This window comes from Marmota monax, unplaced genomic scaffold, assembly GCF_021218885.2.
Source record: "Marmota monax isolate L192 unplaced genomic scaffold, Marmota_monax_Labrador192_F-V1.1 WCK01_AAM20220418_F8-fsc00117, whole genome shotgun sequence".
In the NCBI taxonomy this organism is placed as follows: domain Eukaryota; kingdom Metazoa; phylum Chordata; class Mammalia; order Rodentia; family Sciuridae; genus Marmota; species Marmota monax.
In genome coordinates, this window is record NW_026693023.1 from 5443224 (window position 1) to 5468520 (window position 25297).

The 25297-nt window shown below is 39.0% G+C and overlaps 1 protein-coding gene across 8 annotated transcripts in view; it reads left to right on the top strand.

Moving 5' to 3' along the window:
• The window catches only part of Unc5d (unc-5 netrin receptor D), a 524947-nt gene that overhangs the window by 437254 nt on the left and 62396 nt on the right, over nt 1-25297 (top strand). For 3 of the 8 annotated variants that reach the window (XM_058582323.1, XM_058582324.1, XM_058582326.1), the window contains 4 exons: nt 13335-13520; nt 15684-15755; nt 17234-17611; nt 21948-22032. In XM_058582323.1, coding sequence (XP_058438306.1) covers nt 13335-13520; nt 15684-15755; nt 17234-17611; nt 21948-22032 — 721 coding nt within the window. The remainder of the gene's footprint in view (nt 1-13334; nt 13521-15683; nt 15756-17233; nt 17612-21947; nt 22033-25297) is intronic. The other 5 variants (XM_046453286.2, XM_058582327.1, XM_058582328.1 and 2 more) reach the window with 2 other exon arrangements.

Sequence of the window (25297 nt, forward strand, 5' to 3'; positions counted from 1 at the left end):
CCTGTGCTGTGTCAAGGTCCTCAGGGTGACAGCTGGAGGGAAAGGACTCTTACCTTCCTCTTTGTTCTATGTGCATGCCATCTGCAGGTTTGGGTGCATACCACAGGCAAGATTGTGACCGTCCATGTGGTGGCCGAGATGAAAGTTACTTAGAAATGCATGTGTGTGTGTTTTTAAAATTAATTTCATGCTCAGTTTGTGAGTACTGTGGCATTCAAATTTGGTTACATCTGTACTTCCAGTCATAAACCCCACAGAAGCTATTTCTAGTCCTTAGGGAGTCCTGAATTAGTTTTTGCTTGGGGTTCTCACTCCTGAGTACCATGCTTAATTGCTGGATACTGCAATGGAATCGCTTAAATGGTTTTAATTTGTGATTTCCCTAAAAATAAAACTTTAACAGAATCAATGTGATTGCAAAAGGCTCCCAGAGGAATCCAATCGGAGTTCTGTAAGCGGCGTGGTTAGAAGTGCATTATACAAATTCAAGCTGCATCGTTCAGCGAAAGTGGGGCTTAGTTTAAGACTACATGAATCATCACTGATGCAAAAATCAAAGTCAATTATGAAGATAATTGAGAAACAACCTGTTCCTATATATAGCTGTACACACGATCCTCCACAGGCCTGGTGGATAGAAAACATCACTTGGAACTTCGCACACAGTCCTCCGTGAGCAGGCGGGCAGAGGAGCCAGCTTTGAGTTGCGGGGAGGTGTAAAAAGAAAGTGAAGTCTTAAGATATCTGTTGGCAAATCATAATGACAAACTGGGGGAAATATGTGCACTGCATAGCTCACGAAAGCACTTATTGTAAATGAGATAATTTAATCAATTACGTTTCCTAATGTACTAAACCGAATGTTTCATTTTCTGCTTCTGCACATCTTAAATTATCTTCAGGTGCTTTATGAGATTTAATCATAGTTAATAGAAACTTCATTACCATCAAATGTGCTTTCAATAAATGTTGTGTAACAATGTCAGGAGGTGCAGTAAAATATGGTAGGTTCTGAATGGCAAACGTGCACCCCCAGAGTCAGACTGAAAAATGGTTTCGCTCAGACAATGAAACTCCTTAGAGGCTAGAAGAATGTGGTTTTCTGAAAAGCTGTGATCTCCTGAGGAGTCTGGTTCGTAAGTTCACCTGCAGGGTAAACTAACAGGATTTAGCTTTCTCTGAGAAAATACCTGAGCACTATATCTCCTCACCATGCCTCCTTTCTTCAGAGCTAACGGAGATGAATGCTGAAGCGGAATCCAACTAGTTAACTTCCAGAGTCAGCTACCTCCAGAACATCTTCAGCTGGATATCTCACAATAACCTTAATCTCAACCTCCAAATTGAATGTATTCTTCTCTGAAACCTGTCTCTCCTCCATCCCACTTCCCTTCTTCTCGCTTGCAATGAACTCAGTAGTCTGGGGCGGAAATCTGGACAGATTCCTAGTCCCATCTGTCTTCATTTCTCTTCTGTTGCTCAATATCCAAAAAACAATCACCAATATCTCAATACTACCCAAACAGATTTCAGGTTCATCCACTGCTCTCCATTTCTATTCTACTCAAATCCTTCTCTCCATTCATTCAGCAGTTTAATTGAGTGCTTACTGGGTGCTAGGAGATGGTCTAGGGAATGGAGAATCAGCACTGACCACAACACCTACAGTTTCAGCTTTCAGGAAGCTCACAGTCTTAGAGAAGGAAGGTAGAATAAATAAGTAAGGCAGCAAATACACAGTGCTAAGTGTTGTAGAGATGGTGTGAAGAGTTAGAAAGAGAAATGAACTAGGGTGAGGGGCTTAGGCAGCATTGGCGGGAGGGTTGATTTTTGGTGTGAGTTGTTCATAGAAGATCTATGTAATAAAATTAAACTTGAGAAGAGACCTGGGGAAAAAAAATGCAAGGAAACAAACAAACATGCTGGATATCTGGGGGACAAGATATGGGGCAAAACAAACAGCACGATGCAAAGGCAGTGTGAGGTGGGAGCTCACTTGAAGTGTCTGAGGGACAACAAGGAGGCCAGGCTGAGGAAGAATAGTAATAGCTGAAGTCCAAGAGTAGGGTTGGGGGAAGACCCCATGTGTGTTTTAGTCCATTATAAGGACCTTGAGTTTTACTCTAAGTGACATAGGAAGCCATCAAGGGTTTTTATTCAGAGTGATGTTACCTAATATTTTCAAGGCTAAACACTGTCTGCTGCATTTAGCGTAACCCTATAGGGAACCAAAGAAGAAGCAAGGAGATCTATTAAAATGATCTGGTATACGCTATGAGGATGATCCAGGTTCAAGATGATTGTGGCTTTAGCCAGAGAGGTAGAAATAAGAATTATAAAAAAGGTGTCCTATTCTGAAGGCACACAAAAAAGGATTTGCTGATGAATTGGGCCTAATGTATGAGAGAAAGAAAAATGTTGTGGGTAATCCCAAAATTTGGGCCACACAACAGATGGAGTTGCCATTATTGATGTGGGGACAACCTGGTTTAGCAAATCTGGAGGCAGAAGCAAGGGCTCAGCTTCAGATACCTATTAAAGCATCTGAACGGAGAGATTGAATAGGCAGTTGAATATATGAGTCTGGAGGGCAGAGGACTGTCCTGGCTGGTGACATAAATCCAGGGCCTGTCAGTGTCCAGATGATACTTAAAACCATTCATTTAGATGAGATCACTGGTGGATACCAAATGTGAATAAAATACAAAGATCTAAGGACTGAGCCCTGAATGACAATAACACTTAAATATAGAGAAGGTCAAAAGTCACTGCAAAGGAGAAAGGAAAGTAACAGCAGCAGGCATAGTAGTAATAGACAACCAAAATGAAAAGAAAATGTTCCCAGAAGAAGAGTTTTCAAAGTCAGGCCATCTTCCTAACCAGGATTTCTACAGTTGCCTCCTTGTATCCAGGCTTGCCCTATATCAATTTTTTCTAAGCTTTTCAAAACATTAATTCTTATCACCTTCCTGTTTAAAACCCTTCAGTAGCTCACCTTTGTTCTTACGATGAAGTCCAAAGAAATTATGCACTATCTGTGCCCAGCTTCCTTCTCCTAATCCTTTCAGCTTCTCTTTTTTATTTTTTAAATTTATTTCTTACATACATGACAATAGTGGAATGCATTACATTCATAATTATCCATTCACAGCACAATTTTTTGTAACTCTCTCTATTAAGTATGTTCACGCCAAATTATGCCATTATACATGAGCTCTCTTATTTTTTTTGCATTACAGTTCTTAATACACCTTTATACCACAACGTATCATATTTCTATTTGTATATATGGTATATTGACACCCAATTCACATCTTCACACATGTATTTTGTATAATTATGAGGGTCTCCTTCCACCATCCTTGCTATTCCCCTTCTCCCTCCCTTTCTCATTGGCTAGATTTCTTCCTTGCTCTCTCAATTACTATACTCTTGAGGCAAACAATGCTTCTCGGTTCTCTGAAATACTCCTTGTGCATTTTGGCATCTCAGCATCATATATGTTCTACTTAATATTTCTGCCTAAAAACTCTTTCCCTAAAGCTAACCCTTAATCTGCTTAATTTATTCTTCCTTCAGTTTTCTGAAAGGCCTTCAATCCCCTGCCACTCAAGTCTGTTTTAGCTGCCCCTTTAACTTACCCAAGTTAAAACTATTTCCACCTTTTTATACTCTTATTTTATTGCCCTTATACTGATCTAGAATCCCCATTAACAGATGTCATCTTATATTCACTATAGTCTTGTTTACCATCTGACTGCTGCAGTTACCACAGATTCTACATCATAGTAGATGTTCAATAAATATTTGCTGAGTTATTGACCTAAGTCTTCCTATTAAGTACTAACTGGACTTTGTCTTGTTAAGGTGAACAATCAAGAATTTTGCCTCCATATTATCAATTTTATTGTACAAATAGTCCTGTACAAATGGCTGTGGCTCAGTGAAATGCAAAAGGAAAAATAAATGTATAAAATAAGTGTGTCCTCCCCTTCAAAAGCAATACAATGTAGAGTATTGGGGATTTGAGAAAAGAGGTGAGGGAACAATCTTGAACAGTCATTTACTCCATACTAGGCACTAATATGCATCTAGAAATCATTTTCATCAAATAGCCTGAAAGCACACCTAGAGTCTGAAGACTAGATATGTATGTTCTTCTCTTCACTGAAAAAAAAAATCCATCCTGCATCTTTTCCCAAAGGACACTGGCTTCACATATAGTAGAATAATGTTGACCCTGTGTTTTATGATCTCCACCAGCTAGGGAACTGCTCTGCAGATGTGGGTTCACACTTGCAAAGTGCACATTCTCTTTCAGGTTGTGTAAACCTGTGTGACAGGGACCTTCAACCCACAGAACTGTCTTTGGCCCATTCCTGCAAATTCTCAGCACACATCTAGGTGCTTCTAAGCTCACTGGCATTGATGGCGATCTTCTAACCACACTCTAAAATACTTTTCCCCTTATTTTGTCCATCATTTTTCTTCATCTCCTGCTGATTATTTTCAATTACATAAGTATAGCACTTTCCACAAATCGCATGATTTGCCTTGTCCTTCAGAATCATTTCTCCCGTGAATCAATTCAGCCCACACGTACAGGCCACATTTGTGATTTTCTTACCATTTTCAATTTTTTATTATCGAATTTTTAGCCCATCATAAGTGTGTGCCTTCCCTTACTACCATTTTCAATGATTTAACTGACTCTACCATTGATGGACATAATGGGGTTTTGTCCATTAAATACCCCCAAACTAAGTATCCAAATAACCCAGGGTACTTATTTTGCATATGAACTCACAAGCCCTTCTCTCTAATGCATAGTAATTCAGAATTTATACACAGAACTTACAGCTTCCATTTTCAGAATAGGAAATTAAGGAAAGTGAAGTAATTTTCTCAAAGGCCAGAGTTCAAAACCTGTTCTTTTTGACTCTATCCCTATTTTAACTTTTCTCCCTATCTGATGGGCAAAAAAAAAAAAAAAAAAAAAAAAATTTCTGTTGCAATTTAAAGATAGAATTGCCAGATAAAATACAAGACCCTTGATTAAGTTTGAATTTCAGGAAAACACTGAATAAATAAATTTTAGTTAAAATGTTCCAAATATTGCATGGGAAATACTTATGCTAAAATTATTCACTTTTTTGATCTGAACATTTGCATTAAACTGCATGTCTTATGTTTTGATTTGCTAAATTTGTCAACCCTATAAGAGGAAGAACTAAAATGTGTCTGAATGTACCATTATCAGGAAATATTTTATAAAACAGACAATCTTTAGTGCCAGCCTTGGAAGGTGATTAGAATTGAAGCAGGTGTTGAAAGAGAGAGAGCCTTTCTGTAAAAGTCAGAGCAAATGTAAGTAGATAAAAGTCTATAGATTTGACCAGAGAGTAGATAAGAAATGGAAAAAGGACATGAAATCCAGGGTAGGGAAAACATAAAGTGTCTTGAGAGGTAAGATAAAACACCCACCTGGGAATGGACTCAAGTCATTGGGAGGTATCTGGGTGGCAGTACCAGAATAGTGTTTTAAATTTACATGGGAAATGGTTCAGAATTCTCAACAACTGGGAGTGTGTGTGCTAGGCAGAGGAGACTGTGTGATGTGGAATTGCTGAGTTTGTCTTATTGAAATTGAGATGTGGGGAGCACTGGAGATACAATCAGTGAGGCATGTCAGTGTTTTCGGGAGCAAGTCAACTGCAACAAACAAAGATGAGTCTTTGATCTCCAGCCTGGTCACTGGTGGCATCAATATCAGAAGAAGGAGAATTCAGCAGGAGAAAATATTTAAGGAGGTAAAAGTGGCCAATCTGCAAATCAGATAACCAATTTGAGAAATTAGCCCATGATGGAGGTGGTTTTATCTAGCGAATAGGAAGGAAATATGGCACCAGATCTTCAGAGAAGATGAGAAGAGATGTTACTTTGAGACTGGGCCTGGTCCAGGGAGTAGTTAGCATCCAATTAGATGAGACCAGAGAGAATGGAAAGGGCCAAGAACTGAGCTTTAAAGCCTGCATTTCAAATTAGGAGAATGAAGGGTAGTTACCAAACAGTAAGTAACCAGCAGGTCAGAGAACCAGGAGAATCACATTGAAGGAACTTTTTTTTTTTTTTCTAAAAGGAAGATTGGCTATTCTTATCTATTGCCGCAGAGCAGTGCTAAAGAATAAGACAAAGAACATTACTGTTGATGCAGTTGCAAATGACCTTCAAGAGGGAATAGGATTTGAGCAGAGACACTTGAAAGGGTAAAAGGAATCACATGATAAGGGAAAGGGGACTAGTTAAATAAATTATCATACAGCTTAGCTGTGCACTAGGCAAATGTAATATAGAATGAAATAGGCATGGATGGAATGATCATATATATATACATATATACATACATATACATATATATTTTAAAAAAGGAAATTACAATAAAGAAAGTATAATATGGAGCTCTTAGGGTAAAGAAAAAAAAGGAAGATTAATGGAGGATATTGGCATGTTTTTCCTAAAAGGAGTCACAAGATAATAAGCAAGTGATTATTCCTGGAGAAGTGGTAACTGGAGGAAAATTTTTTCTTTGCATAGAGTCACTTTTTTATACTTCCTAAAACTTTTTTCTAATCTTGTACAAGTGTTACTTTTATTTATTTATTTATTTTAATTTTAACACTGGCAATAGTTAAATCGTTGGAGAGATCATGGAGCATGAACTGAGATAGTTAATGTTTAAAAATGCATAAAAGTATTTTAAACAGAGCTAAAAACTCAGCAGATGTAATGAAAGAAGGCTGCATCTTAGAGAAGTGGATCAGAGAGTAGGTTGAGGGAAGGATCTCAGGGAGAGGTAATTAGAGAAACTCAACTACATTTGCAGGCAGAGGGCAAGGCTCGGGTGTGGAGGAAAATCTTGAAGATGCAAGACCAAAAGAATAGTAAATGAGGTCATGTCCCTGTGGAGGTAGGGAAGGGTTGGATCAGAGCAGGCCTGACACAGAGCAGGACAACTCTTCAGGGAACAGAGGAAAGGAAAAGAAAGATGTGCAGTGGAACAGAGGAATTTTGAGTTGTAAGGAGTGAGCTCACATAGGATGACTCCATCTTTCCAACAAGAAAGAGGGCAGGAGAGAAGTAGAGGTCTTAAAGAAGGGGGAAAGAACAGTGGGGGTGAGTCCAGGGTAACCATTGTGGTGAAAAATGTCATTTGGCCAGAGAATGTGAATTAAATAATGATCCAGCCATAGGGCAGGCTCACGTGAGATTGTGTGGTGCCTGGTTTTTAAATGACACCAACCAGTGTCCTTGGTGACTTCCTCCAGTGAGACAGGTTAACCCAGGTGCAGGTGTGGAAAGAGCACAGAGGAGATTCTGGGAAGGAACACAGCAGGTTAAGCAGTTTGGAACTAAAGGTGGATATGAGTTCAGACTCTGACTTTGCCATTTTCTAATTATCATCATCTGTAAAATAGGAAAAGCAATGCCTGCCTCAGAGATTGCCATGAGCGTGAGTCTGAGATCACATATGCAGTTCTCAGAGAACCCAGCATAAGGGTAATCATGTTACTGGTTACTCTTGTTGGGAGGTCCTCAGGCAGTGTGATCCACGAGACAGAAGTCACAGCTGGGTAAGGGGTGGTCTAGAGTATCTGTTCTGGAGACAGACTGCTTGGGACTGATTCCGAGCACTGGCGCTTAACAGCCATTGGGCTTTGGGCAAGGCAAGTCATTCTGTTGCCTCAGTTTACACACCCAAATGAGGACATTCTTACAAGATGTTGGATGGAGTAAATTAAATTAGTATCGATAAAATCAAACATTGCCCGACATATAGTAAGTGCTATTTAAGGCATGGCTGCTGTCACCATTCATTAAAATAAAACAACTACAATAACAAAAATGACGTTTCCAGAGATGGAAAATTGGAAAGGCAGAAATGTTGATTGGTGAAGGGGGTTGAAAGATTCCAAAGATTGCAAATATAAATGAAAATTGCTTACCGAGGCTGACTATTTAAAAGCTTTTTTTTTTTTCCTCTGATGAGTTAAATAAAAAATTATTGCTTCTTGACAAGAGCTTCAACAATACTTTCTGATATATGTCAGCATACAATTAAATATTCTGGTAGGTCTCTTTGTATCAACATCCCTGTCTGGGTGGACTGTGTTTCCTGGGATGGCCCTTACCTGGCCTTCCGTGGGATTCCACCTCAACAGCTCAGCTATTCTGTTTTGCATTTGTTTTGCTTCTCACAGGCCTGTCCTTATGAATATTTATCATGTGGATTTCTTCGTAATTCCCAGCCTTATATACACCAACTCAAGTATGTTGGCCTTTTTTTTTTTTCTAAAAAGGGGACAATAGTCGTCCTGTACTCTCTAATAGAGATAAAGTGGAGTATCATGTTTTGAAAGGTACCCAGTGTGCTCCTGTGCTGATTCTCTGTGGCTTATTGAGTCCCACAAAGTAGATTCCAATCTGATATATGCTAAGTTCATATCACAGGAATTGAGTTAAAGTTCCATTAGTAAGAGGCACTAGGATGTCTTTCACCTGGGAATTGTATAAAGCGAAGAAAGCAGATCAAGTAAACAGCCCTTCTGTTGAGTCCTTTAGGGACATTCGTTGCTATAAATGACTGGAGAAGATTATATAATTCATAAAGCCATCAAATTTGTTAATACCCATTCCTAGAACTATGAAATTCAAAGGGACTTTGAAAGGTCACTTAGTCCTTCTTACCAGCTCTGACCAAAAAATTAAAATAAAATAATTGCCAACTCCTATAAAGTCCTTCTGGTTTTTAGAGACTTTCTGAAAGGAGGTTTCACAGTCTCCCTCAGAAATACAGTTGGATTTTTTAACAACCCTCATTGTAGAAAAGGTCATTTTAATATCTAGCCAGAGTTCCAATTGCTGTAATAAAAGGCCATGTCCTCCTTTTCAGTCATTGCTAGAGATGGGGAAGGGTTGGTTACCAGTTCCTTCATAAATTAATGGTCACTGAGCACCTACTGTGGACCTGTTCTCTTCTTATAGCAACGCATTTATGAGTTAGGATCACGAAGAAGCACTTTACAGCAACCCTTTTCCAGGCCCAGTGAACACATAAACATGTCCTCTCCAGGGTCCTAGTTTCCTACTCTCTATTAATCTCTGCAACCTTTCTCTGCAGATCATCTGCACTCCTCCCAGCAGTGAGCACATTCCTCAGTAGTTTCTGACAAACTCAGAATACAAGAGACTTCTCATTTACTTCTTTGGGTGGTTTTGTTTTGTTTATGGCGGTAGATTTCTGCGCAGCAAATTTTTTTTCTACTATGTGTTGAATCCTTCTAGGATTTGCCTGAAGCTTTTGTGACTCTATCATAGAGGAAAATAGGGATGAAGAAAATAGGGAAGACATCTCACATATTAACATGGAAAGCCTTGTTTATGAAATAGAAAGTCAGAGAAAAGTATCCCATAGCCATGAAAAGAAACAGAATAGCCTGATCTGTCAATATATTTGTTCAAAATCACCTGAAGCAAACAAATCAGTAGTGGTGTGTATACCTGAGAAAACTGATAGTTATAACATACAGGTGTGCAAATGTAAATGAAGGAGAACCCTTACAGCAGGAGTTCTAAAACCATCCTGAGACCATGGTTTCTATATTATTTCTGTCCTCACAGTTGAGGCCAGGCAAGCAGCCGATGCATACCTGTGCACAATGATTTGCAAGATTTTGTGGAAAATTATAGAGCTGGTACTGCTTTTAAAGAGCTTCAAGTAGTTAGGGAGAACCAACTCACTATAATTCAGATAATTAATAATAAAGCCTACAATCCAAAGTGAGTTATAGGAACCCCAAGTGAACAAGAGTTCTGAAGACTGTGAGTTGATAGTATTTGCTGGACTGGCCAGAACAGAGCAACCCTGGGGGAGAGGGACCTTAGGCTCACACTTGACAGATAGATGCCTAGTGGGGTGGAGGCTGGTGGATTGAACCAACCTCCACCTAGGGCCTTTATCTTGCAGGCATCCACCTGGCAGTCTTATTAATTACAATTGAATTTGGGATGGATGACAGTGTAGCAAAGAGTTAAAAGCAGGAACACTAGGAGACATAGAGAAAGCTATCAAGCCCTGGGGAGGGACCATGGGGTCCAGTCTAGTTGGTGGAGCAATTCTTCTATGTATGAATGACAGTGGTTCTCTCCAGCCAGTCTGACATTCTTCTAACATGAGTCCAGTGTGTATTTACATACATGTATGCATGCACATGATAACTCCACACAGGCACTATCTGTGTGCCCCCTCACACACACACTCACATACCTTGTTCTCCCTTCTTTCCTGAACCTGGCAAAGAAAATGTGGAACAAAACCTCAAGCCCTTCTTGGGACCAGTTCTGAGCACACACAGAAAAGAACTGTTCCAATTTTTATGCACATGCAGAAATTTTTAAAGGGAAAGCCACACTATAATTAAAGAAAGACAGACTAGCGAAGAGTAGGGCCAAGGCAAGAAAGGAGCAAAAAAGAATGAGGTGAAGTGCAAGCAGGTAAATAGAGATGAGAAGAAAGACAAGAGAAAGAAGAAAGAAGCACAGTGATTCAACTTGAGAAGAACTTGAGCTGTGGGTAAGGATGTTGGATTTCATCTCTTGAGATGAGAAATGTGGCTTTGGGTACTTGTATACACCTCCACAGCTATACCTGGAATGCCAGGGTCTCATCACCATCTGACTTTTAGACAAGAAATGACTGAGACTGTGGACCATGTGTGAATTCATCCATGCATCCTTATTTCTATTACGTTGTCGGGCCTCAACAAATGTTTGTTGAATGAATGAAATTATTATGCCCTGAACTTTGTAATTCCCACAACAGAATATTCTTGTAAAATCAATCAATACTTTGTGTACCTTTCTACAGAAATCCCTCTCCACAGGCTCCTGGCTTTTCCCAGGGTCAGAGGAGCCTCGTGGGGAGCCAGCACACACCATGCAGGTCTCTCTCCCTTCTTTCCCTAACCTACCCCCAAAGTCTCTCTACTCATTTTTTAAATTTTATCATTTAGCATCTCATTCTCTGGACTTAAGTCAAATAGATTCTGCAAATTTTCCTGGGAGAGGAAGTACAGTGAATCTTATCAAACATTTATAGTTCAGTGCAAAGGCATAGGTAGGGTCTTTTCCTAAAAATAGGGCTTATATCTGGAGAGAGAATGAGAATTCTGGTTACCTGAGTAGCAAGAGAATGGCTGTGTAAGGACAAAATGGAAATCCCAGGGGAACTGTGACAACATACTCCTGCTCCTGCATTCTGTCTCATTATGTCCCTGCCCAGTGATATACATTTTCAGCTTGGGCATTTTGCCCAGGTCACCCTCCTTGCTTCGGGTCCTTCGTGTTTTAGTACCTTGGAAGCTAAAGGTGTCTTTGTCTCTGCTTTGCCTGCTCAGCAGTGAAGCAGCTGCATTCCGTGCACTGCCAGGCTGCTTCTCTGCACCTGCACATTTGCTGAGCAGGTGTGTTCTCCCTAAATACACCTTTTAAGGTGGTAGTGTCATCAGTCAGCAGTGCCCAAGGAACCAGAGGGAAGGGAAGAAAAAGGCTAGTTGGTTTGAATCCACAGTTCCCTCCCTGACCTGCTATTCTGGCCTGATGCTTTTATTGTGTCCTGTGTCCTCATGCTCTGGGTATATTTATTCTCTCTGTGGAATTTCATTGAGTAGTAGTTGATGGGGACTCAAGCAAACTGATGGGTACCTTCCGTCTCCCTCCAAATGACATAGGCAGACTTAGGAATTCCAGGGTGGACATTACTCAACATGCCTGTGTTTCTGGGTGATCAGAGAAGTAGGTCTCCATCCCCATCCCTCCCATTTGGGCCATCATGAAATTGGAACCAAGGTCCAAGTACCTACCATGCTGTTCTAGTTATTAGCTATGTTTGCTAAACCTCTGACCTTTTAGATACTATTATTTTTAACAGTTGTGCTTTCCCCTGCAAGTTATTTTTATGTGTTTACTGCCCTATTACTGAACTGGTTCTGCTCGATTTCCTTATTCACTCTTTAATTTGGGAGCACCTTATTTTACAGTCCACTAACTTTGTTGAAAATAAATTCACTTTACTTTTGTGGTTAGTGTTACTCATTTGATAACATAAGTGCCACATTAGGGTTCGGCGAATGCATAGTAAGTGCCATGCAATTACAAGGTAAATATATGATGGGTTTATTTCATCTTCATCCTCTGGTCCCAACACAGGGTGACATAGTAATTACTTTGGTACCCATTAAGTGTACTTACCGCATAATCGGTGGGAAGATTAATTATGTAGGTAGCTCTTGCCACCTTCCATTTCCACACAATTTCTGAGGTTCCACCTCTTTTAGGATTATGTTGTTGCAAATAAATCTATGCTGAATCCACCGCTATGAATCCATTCCAGGGATGAACCATACCCAGGGCACATCTTGTAAAGGTTGAAAAGTATTGGCAGCACATTCTGGGGGTGGTGGGGAGACACCCACATTCTAAATCCAAACTAACGCTTTTATTTTTGCTTTGCCCATGCATTCAATAGGATGGAGTAGGAGAGGTATGGGAGAAACAGCATGTGCCTTCTTAGAGACCAGTCTGCTTCCACAATGAAGTGTTAGCAGCTAGCATTTAATTGGTGTCAGAGATTATTTACATGGACATAGAACCCCTGGAACCAAGACTTTCATCTCTCATAATGATTGTGTATCCCTAAACTGAGGTCATCAGTGTTCTCTGAATCTGAATGATTTGTAACAAAGCTAAAATTAATATTTGTGAACTCTGGTCCTCTGTTTCTTGACTCACAGATCATATGTTAGCTTCTTACCTTAGACCCTTCTCCATAAATGCATGTGCCCCAAGTCATGTATAAGCAGAATAGTCACCCATTTATTTCTGTCATTTGTATGAGTCTGTCCTCCCTCAAATAAAAATAAGATAGAAAAAGCATTTTGCAGGTAAATATGACTTCCTAAAATAAGTTAAGGAGTTGTCTGCATTCACTATAAAAATATTATGTTCTTTGCAAAATTGATTCTCTGCAAGAGTCTATTACATGGTAAGCTACCTTAATGCAGTTAAGATATTTGACTAGCATCACTTTGATTTATACAAGGCATTTCAGAAACATGATTACTGTGTGAATGAAAGTACAACTTGTGTGGCTAGCTACATATGTCATTTTCTCTGAGCAGTGGCTCCAAAAATTCAATAGCATTTCATTTTGCATCCCAGCGTGGCTCATTGGCTCTGCACTTACGTTGGCCACTTAAGGTCTCTCTTGTGTCTTTCAGGCATCGAGAATGCCAGCGACATTGCCCTGTACTCAGGCCTGGGTGCTGCAGTTGTGGCCGTTGCAGTCCTGGTCATTGGTGTCACCCTGTATAGACGGAGCCAGAGTGACTATGGCGTGGACGTCATTGACTCTTCTGCATTGACAGGTGGCTTCCAGACCTTCAACTTCAAAACAGTCCGTCAAGGTCAGCGGCGCAGGTCCCCTAATACCTCGCCCTCAGGACCATAAACTACACTCCCACAGGGCCCCCAGTGTTCTCCTTGGCCCTGTGTGAAGGTAGCTGTTGGCACTGGGAGCCGCTACCAGGCTTGACAGGACACCAGGCTTGACAGGGAGGTCTGCTTAGGTCCTCAGCATCAGTGAGGACAAATGGATCTCAGTTCATCATTAGCAACATTTATAAATGAGGCAATTCCATTTTTGATATATAGTGAGTTTAATGAGTTATTTTACCTCAAATTATCTAACTTTCTCCACTAAGAAGCCTGATTGGAGGATATAATTTAATTTAGTTAACTAAAATACTATACTATTACTCCAGGCTGAGGACCAAGCCCTAGACCACAACCTCCCTGGCATATTTATTATACTATATATTTTTCCTCTGTTTTAAATAAGTAAGAAGATCACAGAAGATATAGGATGGGTCAGTTAGCAAGGGACACAAACTAAATACCAGCCGAAATGACTTTCAGCTCTTGCCTAGTCCAACAACTCTTTTGTTGTGGGGGAAGGAACATCTAGCATGCCAAACATACCAATACTACCTTTCAAAATAAAGTCAGTTAATTCCCTTTTATGAACCAAATATTTTGCTTACTGTGAGGTGAGGATGAGACATATGTGGCTTTTGTTTTAGAGAAAATGGAACTGTCACTCTTCAGAAGACGACGTTTTCAATCTTGACCCTTGATACATGTGGTACTGTGTATCAGTACCACATATGACCCAGGTTGCAAAGTCTCAGTGTTTAGCATTTATTGAGGAGACAGCTGCTCAAAGGGAAACCCAAACTTGCTAGAAAAAAACAATTGAGAAATGGCCAAAGAGTCGAGTTACTCTTCTTGCCATTTATATTTGAACACCTCAGTGTTAGGCCTCTGATAAGAATGCATCCCCTAGATTTGGATATATTGTTTACTATATATGTATGATTTAATTAAAAATGCAGCTAGTGAAGAATTAATTTTTGTACTACATCAGAAACTAGAAATATATTTCCATCAAATAATGTCAGTATCTTAGACCATAACACTTAATGAATTTAGAGGAAATACATTTATGTGAGAGTTTTATGTATAAATCCTCAGTCTTTAAAATCAGATTTGAGCTGGGCATGGAAGCACATGTCTGTAATCCCAGTGGCTTGGGAGACTGAGGCAGGAGGATCACAAATTAAAAGCCAGCCTCAGCAATTTATAGAGGCCCTAAATAACTCAGAGAGATCCTGTCTCAAAATAAATGATAAAAAGGGCCGGGGATGTGGCTCAGTGCTTCTGGGTTCAGTCCCTGTTGTATACAGATAAATAAATAAATAAAGTAATTAAGTCAGATTTGAGTCTAAAACTGCTTTGCAACCTAGTCGTTTATCTCGAGTCTCAATTTTGATAGCTGTGAAATGCGGATAGTAACATCCACCTCATAGTGTTCTTGTGAGGATAAAATTGTTTAGAATAACCCATATAATCCCTTGGTGCATGGATGGCAAGTGCTCATAAATGGAGTGAACATGGTTCTGGAAGATGATACTTTCAGTACAGGCTGCCATCCTGCTTCATGAGCACCAAGTAAAAATGCCGTTGCCTAGTCTGTGCACATTTGGGGAGGAAAGGGAATTTTGTATTGTCATTCTCTAAATGAATACATTACCTTGCCAAATTGTCTGACCACCTTGTTTACTTTTGATCAAGGATCTCACTAAACGAATGATATAGGAAAGAATCCTTTGGTAGCTGCTACTATCCCTATATTCCTTGTGATGATACACCTCATATGCATAGTATGTGGCTTTCACCGGCAGTGTCTTAGGCATATCTGTTCATGAACAATATATCTGGTGCTGCAGAAAGGGAAACAATGAGACTGTTAATGCCCTGGTGTGCAGCTCAGTGGTAGAGCACCTGCCTGCCTTGCACAAGGCCCAGGTTTCAGTTCCCAGCCCCATAAAATAGAATGTTATGCTTATAGTAGACTAAGAACTTGAAAATAGATTTTCAAAGAGTAGATTGAAGTCTGATCAGGGCCAATCACTCACCCCTGCCCATCCCAACTTCATTCTTTAACTGTGCCCATTCTTCAACTGTGGACCGTGTCATATGTATATGCTTTTTTTTTTTTTTTTTTCCAGGGCTGGGGATGGAACCCAAGACCTCGTGCATGCTAGGCAAGCACTCTGTCACTGAGCTACATCCCCTGCCCTGTACGTACCTTTATTATCAAGCATTCTCCACGTCTGTGCTACCTAATTCTAGGAAATATTTTTCGTTTGTTTGCTTCACAAGAGCTCAGAGAGTCTTTCAAGAATAACCAAAACTTAAGTTTCAGTAGGTGAGGGCTTGGTAAACTTGGACATATAATTCTTGAAGTCTCCATGGAAACGTCAGTTCCCAACTCTTTTCTGACATGGGATCATTCCGCAGTCCCACTTCTTGCCTGGGGAGACCATAAACAAGAACATGGTTCCTAAGCTATAGAACTCAATGTGGTTCTGTTACAAAACACAGAGACTTGATTGGCCTTTGTCTTGGCACAGTAGCTCCAAGCTTGGAAGAAATACACCACAAGGAGACATTAGATCTTGCAGCATTATTTCATCTCATTTGTACATTTTCTCTGTGATTTTGCAGTCTTAGAGCATCCGAATAAGAGGTGGTAAAAGTCAGGGTTATAGATTTCCTGCTGGCATTGTTACAAATTATGAAAATTACAATATGGCCTAGAATTGCAACATTTTCAAAAATACCATACTTTAAACATTTCTGTCAGGCCCCAAAGGAAAATTGTTTAATATGGTTTGGGTTTCAATTTGAGATGTCACATTGACGGACTGATATGGGTGGGAGGTTTGGGACTGAGGGTTATTTTGTTATTTACTAATAAATGAGATTACTTCATCACAAAAAAATATCACAGCATTTCTTTTTAATATTTGGCTTAGAAAAAATTGGTGCTCCCCAACAGATGACAGAGTCCAATTTCTCATGCTTTTGTAAAGATTGTTTTTTTTTCATTTGTTTTCAGACAGAAAGGAGACTGTTCTGAGCTGCTCCCCACATAGAATCTGAGTTGCTTTTTGTCCCCATATGGAGTATTGTTTTCCTCTCGGTGACATATGCAATGTTCAAGTGAATTGGCTACTGAGACATGAAGCGATTCATGAGGTCCCCTGAACCATTTGCTCTGAGGACACATCATGTCCTCCTGCAGCTCCAGAAAGTGCCCAGAATTCCACGAAAAATGTGCTGAAACCAGGCAGCTTCATTATAAACGGCACTACCTAGTCACCAAGCTGTGTCATCTCTTGCCATTTAAAATGAACAGATGTTATTTTTCTCTGAACTGGATTGCAAAACATCTTTTTTTTTTTTAGCTCTTCTTTGCCAGTTAAAATCACATGAACAACAATACCTGAGCTACTTGCCAGAGTGCCAGAAATATTTGTTTTCCAAATCAAGCATGTAAAGATCTCAGAAGGTGAAGGATTTAGTCTGGCAGCATTGAAAGAATGGACTGGAAGTAGGGCCAGAGTTTCAAGGTGTTGGTCACTAAGAACCAACCTGTTGTGGCCACTCTGCTTTCTCAGGGTGGGCCTGCAGTTAGAGAAGGCAGCTGTAAAAGGGTAATGGAGGTATTGTAGTTTCTGAGTGACAGATCAGTATATATATATTTTTTAACCAGGTAACTCCCTGCTCCTGAATTCTGCCATGCAACCAGACCTGACAGTGAGCCGAACATACAGTGGTCCCATCTGTCTACAGGACCCACTGGACAAGGAACTCATGACAGAGTCCTCCCTCTTCAACCCTTTGTCGGACATCAAAGTCAAAGTGCAGAGCTCATTCATGGTTTCTCTGGGAGTGTCAGAGAGAGCCGAGTACCACGGCAAGAATCACTCTGGGACATTTCCCCATGGAAACAACCGCAGCTTTAGTACAATGCATCACCGAAATAAAACGCCATACATCCAAAATCTGTCATCACTCCCCACAAGGACAGAACTGAGGACAACTGGTGTCTTTGGCCATTTAGGAGGGCGCCTAGTAATGCCAAATACAGGTGGGTGGTAAGTGTGTGCCTGTGTACTTTCCAGAGTTTGTTTAAATACTTCGTATAATTATATCCTGTCAAATTCATTTTATGATGTTTATCATCCCTTTGTCAGAACAGAAATGCCACCACTCTACTGGTCTATTTGATTTACACAGCACACCAGGACCAAGGCTAAGATTAGGCTTTGTGGTTGTTATCTCAGAATGTTTTAAATGCCTGTTAGAGTTGGTAGCCATATTAGCTGAAAGTGTCTAGGTAGTCCCCTGGGTTTAAGCCCCTTTGAAATATGTTACCTAGGGCATGATCAGGTAGCCCCAAAATTATTCTTTGGCATGACCACAACAAGTACCATGTTTATAGCTTTGCATGGCTTATATGCTAATAGATAATTTAATGCAATGACAGTCTCATTTCATCAGCAAATGACCTAATAAACACACTCAGTGTTCATAGACCTTGCTAAGCATGTTACTTCATGATGAGCGATGATGAATAGTCATTGCAAAGCTGCTCCTTTGAATTGCCACTTCAGTTCCTGGGCTATGTTGTAAGCACAATTTATTTCCAAGTATTTTCTTTCTTTCTTTGGGTTGGAAGAGAGGAGATTTTCTTGATGTTTTGCAGGACACATAAGGTGCCCAGCTCAGCTCACTTTTAAAATGACGTCCTAACTGTGGATTAGTTTTTGGAGTTGCAGCCTGGGACTTAAGTGGGTGGCAGAATTTCACTTTGTCCCCTGAGTCCTAAGCAATGAGAATTGGGTAGTGTGCTGAGTCACAGGGTGTCTGGATGAGAGGGATGGGGCCATTGGATCTGCAAGCATCGTTAGATTAGCACAGATTCAAGGCTGTGGCAGGTTTCTCTCTAAAGTAAAGCTAACCAAAATTTTATCTCATAAAATGAAATCTGTACTAGGACTAGTCCAATATTATTGTTATAGCTAACTGACCTCTCTAACAGTTTACTAACTTGAAACTCAACTTTTCCTTAAGTTGATGAATGTTGACTTGTTCATTCTCTCCCAAATTAATTACTTTCTTTAAACGTCATTTCAAAATCTGTTTTACTTCTTTTAAATAACCCTCTAATGCCACCCTAATGATTATGTTTGGATAAAATTCCAATCCTCCATACCTTTCTTGGTTAGTGTTTTTGGACATGAAAGGATCTTGGTTGAAATATGTGTGAGCATCAGTGTATAAATGTTTGCATATGATGTCACTCTTCTTTTGATGACTCAATGTAGAGTGAATCAGTCAACCATATTTACCAAGTACTCTCCCTGTAAGGTTTCATAAGTTACAAGAGTGTGTTCTGGATGAAGAAATGTAAGACACATCCCCTACCCTCTCAAAGAACAAGATACACACATCATAACTCATACAAAGTCATGCATTGAATCATTCTGCTTTTACCTTATGTCCTCTTCCTAGCTCATGATTGGCATTGTCTCAGTAGTTATGAATTGAATAGGTTGGCCAGTCCTCCTCCTTTCTCTTCCCTTCATCATTTTATAGTGTGTGTATGTGTGTGTATGTACACATGTATCTTCTACATATATCGAAGGAATGCCCAGACCAACCCACTCATCAGCTATGTTTATTTTATGTTCATTAAAGAAAGTGAAGAGATTAAATCATGATGAACCAAAGAGCTTTCTTTTCCTCCCCCTCTGACTTAACAAAGACCCAAGCTGAAAACTAAGAACTCTGATAGCTCTGTGAAAGATTCCCACACACCTAATCTGTGAAAGGGGAATTTTCAAAGTTCTTGACAAGGAGCACTGAACAAGAGTCTATGAATGTGTTTGGGGAAAAATAAATGTGGGGAGTTGAAACATATCTCCTGTTATTTGCAGGATATAAATGAAAAATATGCCCTGGGGATAAAGAAAGCAACACATAGAAATCAGATTGTTCTAATGCCATCCATCCCAAATTGTCATATGGCACATGCTAGAAATGATTTATTATGCAAAATATGAAACAAGAAACTCAGACAGGTGGTTCTGTTGTCATATCAAATAAAAGGCTGTCAGAGTAGCAGGTGGAATTGGGGGGGAATATATTTTTCTTTGATCAGAGTTAACTAGTGAATGACATATTGAAAATGAATACTTCTTTAAGAAACCATAGGCATAAAACTTTCCCACAGTGCCTCTCATTCTTCATAATATATATAACTTGCCAACAATACTCCCTTCCTCTACAACCCTTGCCTTGATTGACTGTCTTCAGGCTCTGCATACAATTTGCATGTTTGGGTAGGAGGAAGGAAGTATGTTTGACAGATAATAATAATAATATAATTTCTGATTGAAGAAGAGAAAAAATAGTTTAAAGCTCCAATTATCCTGTAGATTCTGGTTGAATTTAGGAGTATCATGAATAATGTTTCAATCTAAACCCAGGGAATTAAGCTAACTTGAAAGAACAAAGACATGATGTGCTGCCTAATAGCCCCTTTTCAGATAGCTTCATTCATATTCTTTCTCTTTGGATCTGGAAGTAGATCATTAAGCCATGATGATCAACACCAGACAACAAGACTTGCAGCCTGGTGTTTTTACCAGGAATTTTGAATTCCCCTCTTTATTCATGTGTGTATGATCTGTTTAGTGTGTTGCTGCTCTATGCAAGGCATTCTGCTAAGTGTTGTTGATGTGATGTGGCATTATGAAGAGTAGGGGTTGCTTGTGTCTTTGTCATCGTGGGCTAGAGAGCCTGAAGGAAGGCAGCAGCAGAGAAAGTGCTACGTCAAACTAAGACAAGGCAGAATAACTAGGGCATGTTCAGGTCGACAGCCAAACACACCGAATATCCTCTGCATTGCAACTTGTGTTCAATAGCAGGAAAGGATATCATGGAGGCCCCTTCTTTTGGCAACTATGTTTAAGGAAAACTAGAAAATGCAAGGAGGCACCTTCCTGATTGGAGGTCCCTAAGTGTGTCAGTTAGAGTTCTCCTAATACTGATGTTAAGGTCCAGAATATAAATGGGTCTCCTTGCTGTAAGGCTGTGAGCAAGATTTAAATGTGCCTCATTCTTAGTGCTATTGAAAGATACTAATGATAACTAGCATGTTACTAAATATTGCTCATATATGGGAATCACAAATAACTTGTTTTGCAATGAGTCTTGCATTCCTCAACTGTATAGCTGCTAATACAGGCACGTAGAAGGCTAAGAAAAAAAAAAAAGTTGCCATCTCTAGATTTAAATTAGCAGCAGCAGCCTGAAAGCTTTTTGTGTGATTAACTCTAATGAAAGAGAGAAAAAAAAAAAGATGAGGAGATGCATTATTCAAAAAATAGGATGCCCTGAGATTTTATTTTGTAAAGATTATACTATTACTCTATTTCATTTCTTTTTATAAACAAGAAACTACATTAAAAAGAATCTCAGCTCTCCCTAGACATCTCTCTTGGCCAAAGTGAAATATTTTCCTCACTGCATTCAAGAGAAGAGAGGGGACATTTAAAATGCAGTGTGATGTGACTTCCTATGCCTTTCCTCCTTGCATTATGTGATTTCGCTCATAACACATGGGTTTTTTTGCAATTTCACATTAATATGAATGTGGTTAAGTCACTTTTAGCTTAACTCTTTTAGCTTCTGTTTGCAAATTTAGGACCATATTGGTTACACAATAACCTAAAAGGTTCCTCAGCTTTTATCAGATGCTTTTATTTTTCCTAGTTTTCTTGGCAAACTGCATAGGCCTCTGAGTACCACCTCATCTTGCTTCCTGATGCACAATTCACAACAGGTTCACGCAAATCTTAGCTCACCCATTATCCCAGGTACATTTCTAGAAGTGAGTGGATACAAACAAGATAAATACATTTTAAAATTTGGGAGCAGATCAACTGATGTATCAATATTCTCAGATATGTTTTATATATATAACTATACATATTTTATATATATGTATTATAGCAATATAAGTGTGTATGTATGTATGTGTGTGTGTGTGTGTGTATATATATATATATATATATATATATATATATATATATATATATATATATATATATATATATATAAACATTCCCAGATATGTTTGATGGTGCCTGGTTTTAGGACACCCAGTCTTTTATAGATAAATAATGTTGGAAAGATTTAAAATTTAGAAAAGAAACTGATTTTAATACTCAATGGAATAATATGCCCTTATCTATGTCACAATTATAAAACAATGGACTTTATAAACCTTCTAAGGATTAGAATTTCACAAATTGCCTTGAGAAGGCTCTTTGTTGTGGGTAGCTATAAGGTACTTAAGTGCTGTACTTTAAAACAATTGGAATACCTTGAATAACCTCTTGCATTTTTTGTCTTAGGGGTGAGTTTACTCATACCACATGGTGCCATTCCAGAGGAGAACTCTTGGGAGATTTATATGTCCATCAACCAAGGTGAACCCAGGTGAGAGACAGAGATAGATGTTATATTCTTTTACTGTATGCATCTAGGAATACGTAACCACAAACTCCACTATTATGTATAATTATAGTGCATTAATTTTAAAAAGAGGGAAAAGAAAACAAGGAAAAATTTTAACAAAGTTGATAATGTAGATGGCAAATAAAAACATGAAAGATGTTTGGCATCATTTATTGGGGAAATGAAAAAAAAACTACAAGAAGATACCACTGAACTCCCACTTACATGGTCAAAATTAAAATGTCAGACCATACCAAATGATCTCAAGGTTGTGAAGGAAATACAACACTCTTACACTGCTGGTGGGAATGCAAAATGGTGTAACCACTTTGAAAAACAGTTTGATAGTGTCTCTAACAAGTTAAATATACACCTATCATATGATTCAACTATTCCACTCTTAGGTAGTTTCTCAAGAGAAATAACAGAACATGTCCATTCACGAAGTACACATGTTTATAGCAGCTTTATTTGTAACAGATAAAACTGGATACAAGGAAAATTTCTCTATGTAGGTGAGTTGATTATATTTATACAAGAGTATATTTATACAATGAGATACTAAGAATATTAAGGAACAAATTATGGATACAAACTAACCTCTAGTGATACAGACCAGATTGTGGTTACCTGGGGACCAAGGAGGCCAGGTAGAGGGAGGGATTATAAAGAGATAGGAAAGCTTTTGATGTTGGATATGTTCATAAACTTGATTCTGATGATGATTTCACAGATGTGTGGATGTGTGTGCATGTGAGTGTAAGAAACTTCTTCAATTGCATATGTAATTATGTATGGTTTATTTTATATCCATTTTACCTCAGAAAGAAATAAGAACAGTGTTCTAAAAGTAAATTTCTGGAAGGTGGTCACACAAGTCGAAAAATCACTGAAATAGACACTTAGGATATATGAACTTAAAGGTATTTAAAGTAGACTCAACAAAAGTTATTTTAAAAAAAAAAACAGACTATATGGAAACACACCTACATGTTAATAATTATTGGCTTAGGCTAGTACAATTACAGTGGAGTTTGTTGCTGTGTTCTTTATAAGTTTCCCTATTTTCAGGTTTTCCTAATTGGATATACCATTAAAATAAGAGAAAAAAAACAAGAACAACAACAAAAAAAAAACACAAAAAAAACACTAAGCACGATATTTTAAATATGAAATGGAAGTTCTTCTGAAAATTTGAAGTCAATAAGATGGAGATGTGTTGGTGAAATAGTGACCCACTTGGCCCTAGAGAGGGAAAAACTAGTTTCAGAAGCATAAACCGTTCATGAGTCTACATTTTAGGGGCAATGGTACGTAAGTAAGCATAGAGCACCATATGGCAAACAGTGAATTGGTAGGCAGACCATAAGCAGGACCCACAAATGTTGATTGGCCAGGTGCTGTGGCACATGTCTGCAGTCCCAATGACCCTGGAGGCTTGAGGCAGGAGGATCATAAGTGCAAGTTAGCCTGAGCAACTTAGCGAGTCCCTCAAAATAAAAATTTTTTAAAAAGAAGACTGAGAGTTTAGCTCAATAATAAAGTGCCCCTGGGTTCAATCCCCAGCGCTGAAAATAAATAAGTAAATACAATAAAAAATAGAGTTGTGGGAGGTACTCTTTGATGCCATCATCATTATGCAAATTCATACAGTGATTGATTCATGACCCTTTTAAGGTCAGCATAAGTCCTGCTCTACATAAACGGAAAGACAACTTCTTAGGCAGTATTCCTAACTGTAAAAAATATGGTCTAAACTCCAATAGCTTTCTGACAAATTTCAGCAGCATTAAATTCAATTACACGAACAAATACAAATCTTGTCTCATACTCTTAATGAAAGTAGTTGGTTATTTTCTTAGTGCAACTATAGTATTTGTAGAAATGTTGCCTTCCTCCACAGAAGATAAACCTAACTCCTCTTTAAAAAGCAATTTCTCTCATAAACTGGATATATATATATACCTCTGGCATTTTTAGTCATAACATCTTGGTTATTTTAGAATAGATATTTTTGTTATGATTGTTAGCAAAGAATACCTGAAAGAAAAAACACTGGAAAGAAAACAACCAGAGAAATAGATCGTTTAAACAGATTTCGATAGCTCTTTCTGTAAAAGGATTTGCAGGAGCCCAGCGGCCCCAGGTTTGCTGGGACTTGAGAGGAACGGAAGAAAGGTTTTGCAAGTGTGTTGTTGGTGAGGCTCTTTGAGGGGTGCGTGACTGGGCTGTGTTGGGCACTCATGTTATTTTCTCAGTCCTGTTACATCTATATTTGTTTCCTATATGCCCCCAAAGCTGCTGGTGTCTAAATGATTCCATTAACGGGGAAAACTGGAGACTCACAGAGTTTTAAGTTTTCTCCAAATCTTAGGTGAGAGTTCAGTAAATTGAAAATTAGAGTTCATTGTGTAGAAGTCACCTCATTTTTATCCCTTGATTTGCTTAAAAAATCACACATGCCTGAAATTGAGATCCCGTTCTTTATACAATGTGTTTTTCAATACTCTGTCCTGCAAAACTCAGATGCTATCATCCCTCAGCATCCACAAGGCATTGGTTCCAGGACTTCCACGGATACCAAAACCTATAGGTGCTCAAGTCCCTCAGGTAAAATAGCATAATAGTTGCACATAACCTATACACATCTTCCTGTGTGTGCTTTAAATCATCTCTGTATTACTTATAATAATTAATATAACATGAATGCTATACAAACAGTTATACTATATTGTTTTAGTGAATAATATTCTTTGATCTGAGGTTGAATCTGCAGATAACAGAACCAAAATATATTGGAGGGTCAACTGTATAAGGTAGAATCCAGTCAGCCTTCCCTGAATTATGACCCCCCATCAGGCCCTATCTCTGCATCCTCCTTCCTTCATTCTAATCCACATACTGAGCCTATGTCCAGCTCCTTCCATTCAGACTCACCCCCAGCGTCTTCTACCTTATTTCCTGAGAAGCAACATAGAGCTCTTTCACATTTTTACAAGGCACCTAGTTTACAACCTCCCTTAACCCCTGTCTCTAAACTAGAAGCTGCTTCTTCCTAGGAAGTCAGAGCTGAAATGTTCCAACAGACATCAAATATCCAAGAGCTTAAATAAAATGTCCTGGAAGTGTTAGAAAGGAATGATCACTCGGGACATTCTGCAATTTTGAGAAATACCTATGAGCTTGGCAGAGCCCAAAGACATAAAGAGATAGCTTGGCCTCCTGGGGTCACTCTCCTGGCCGTCTT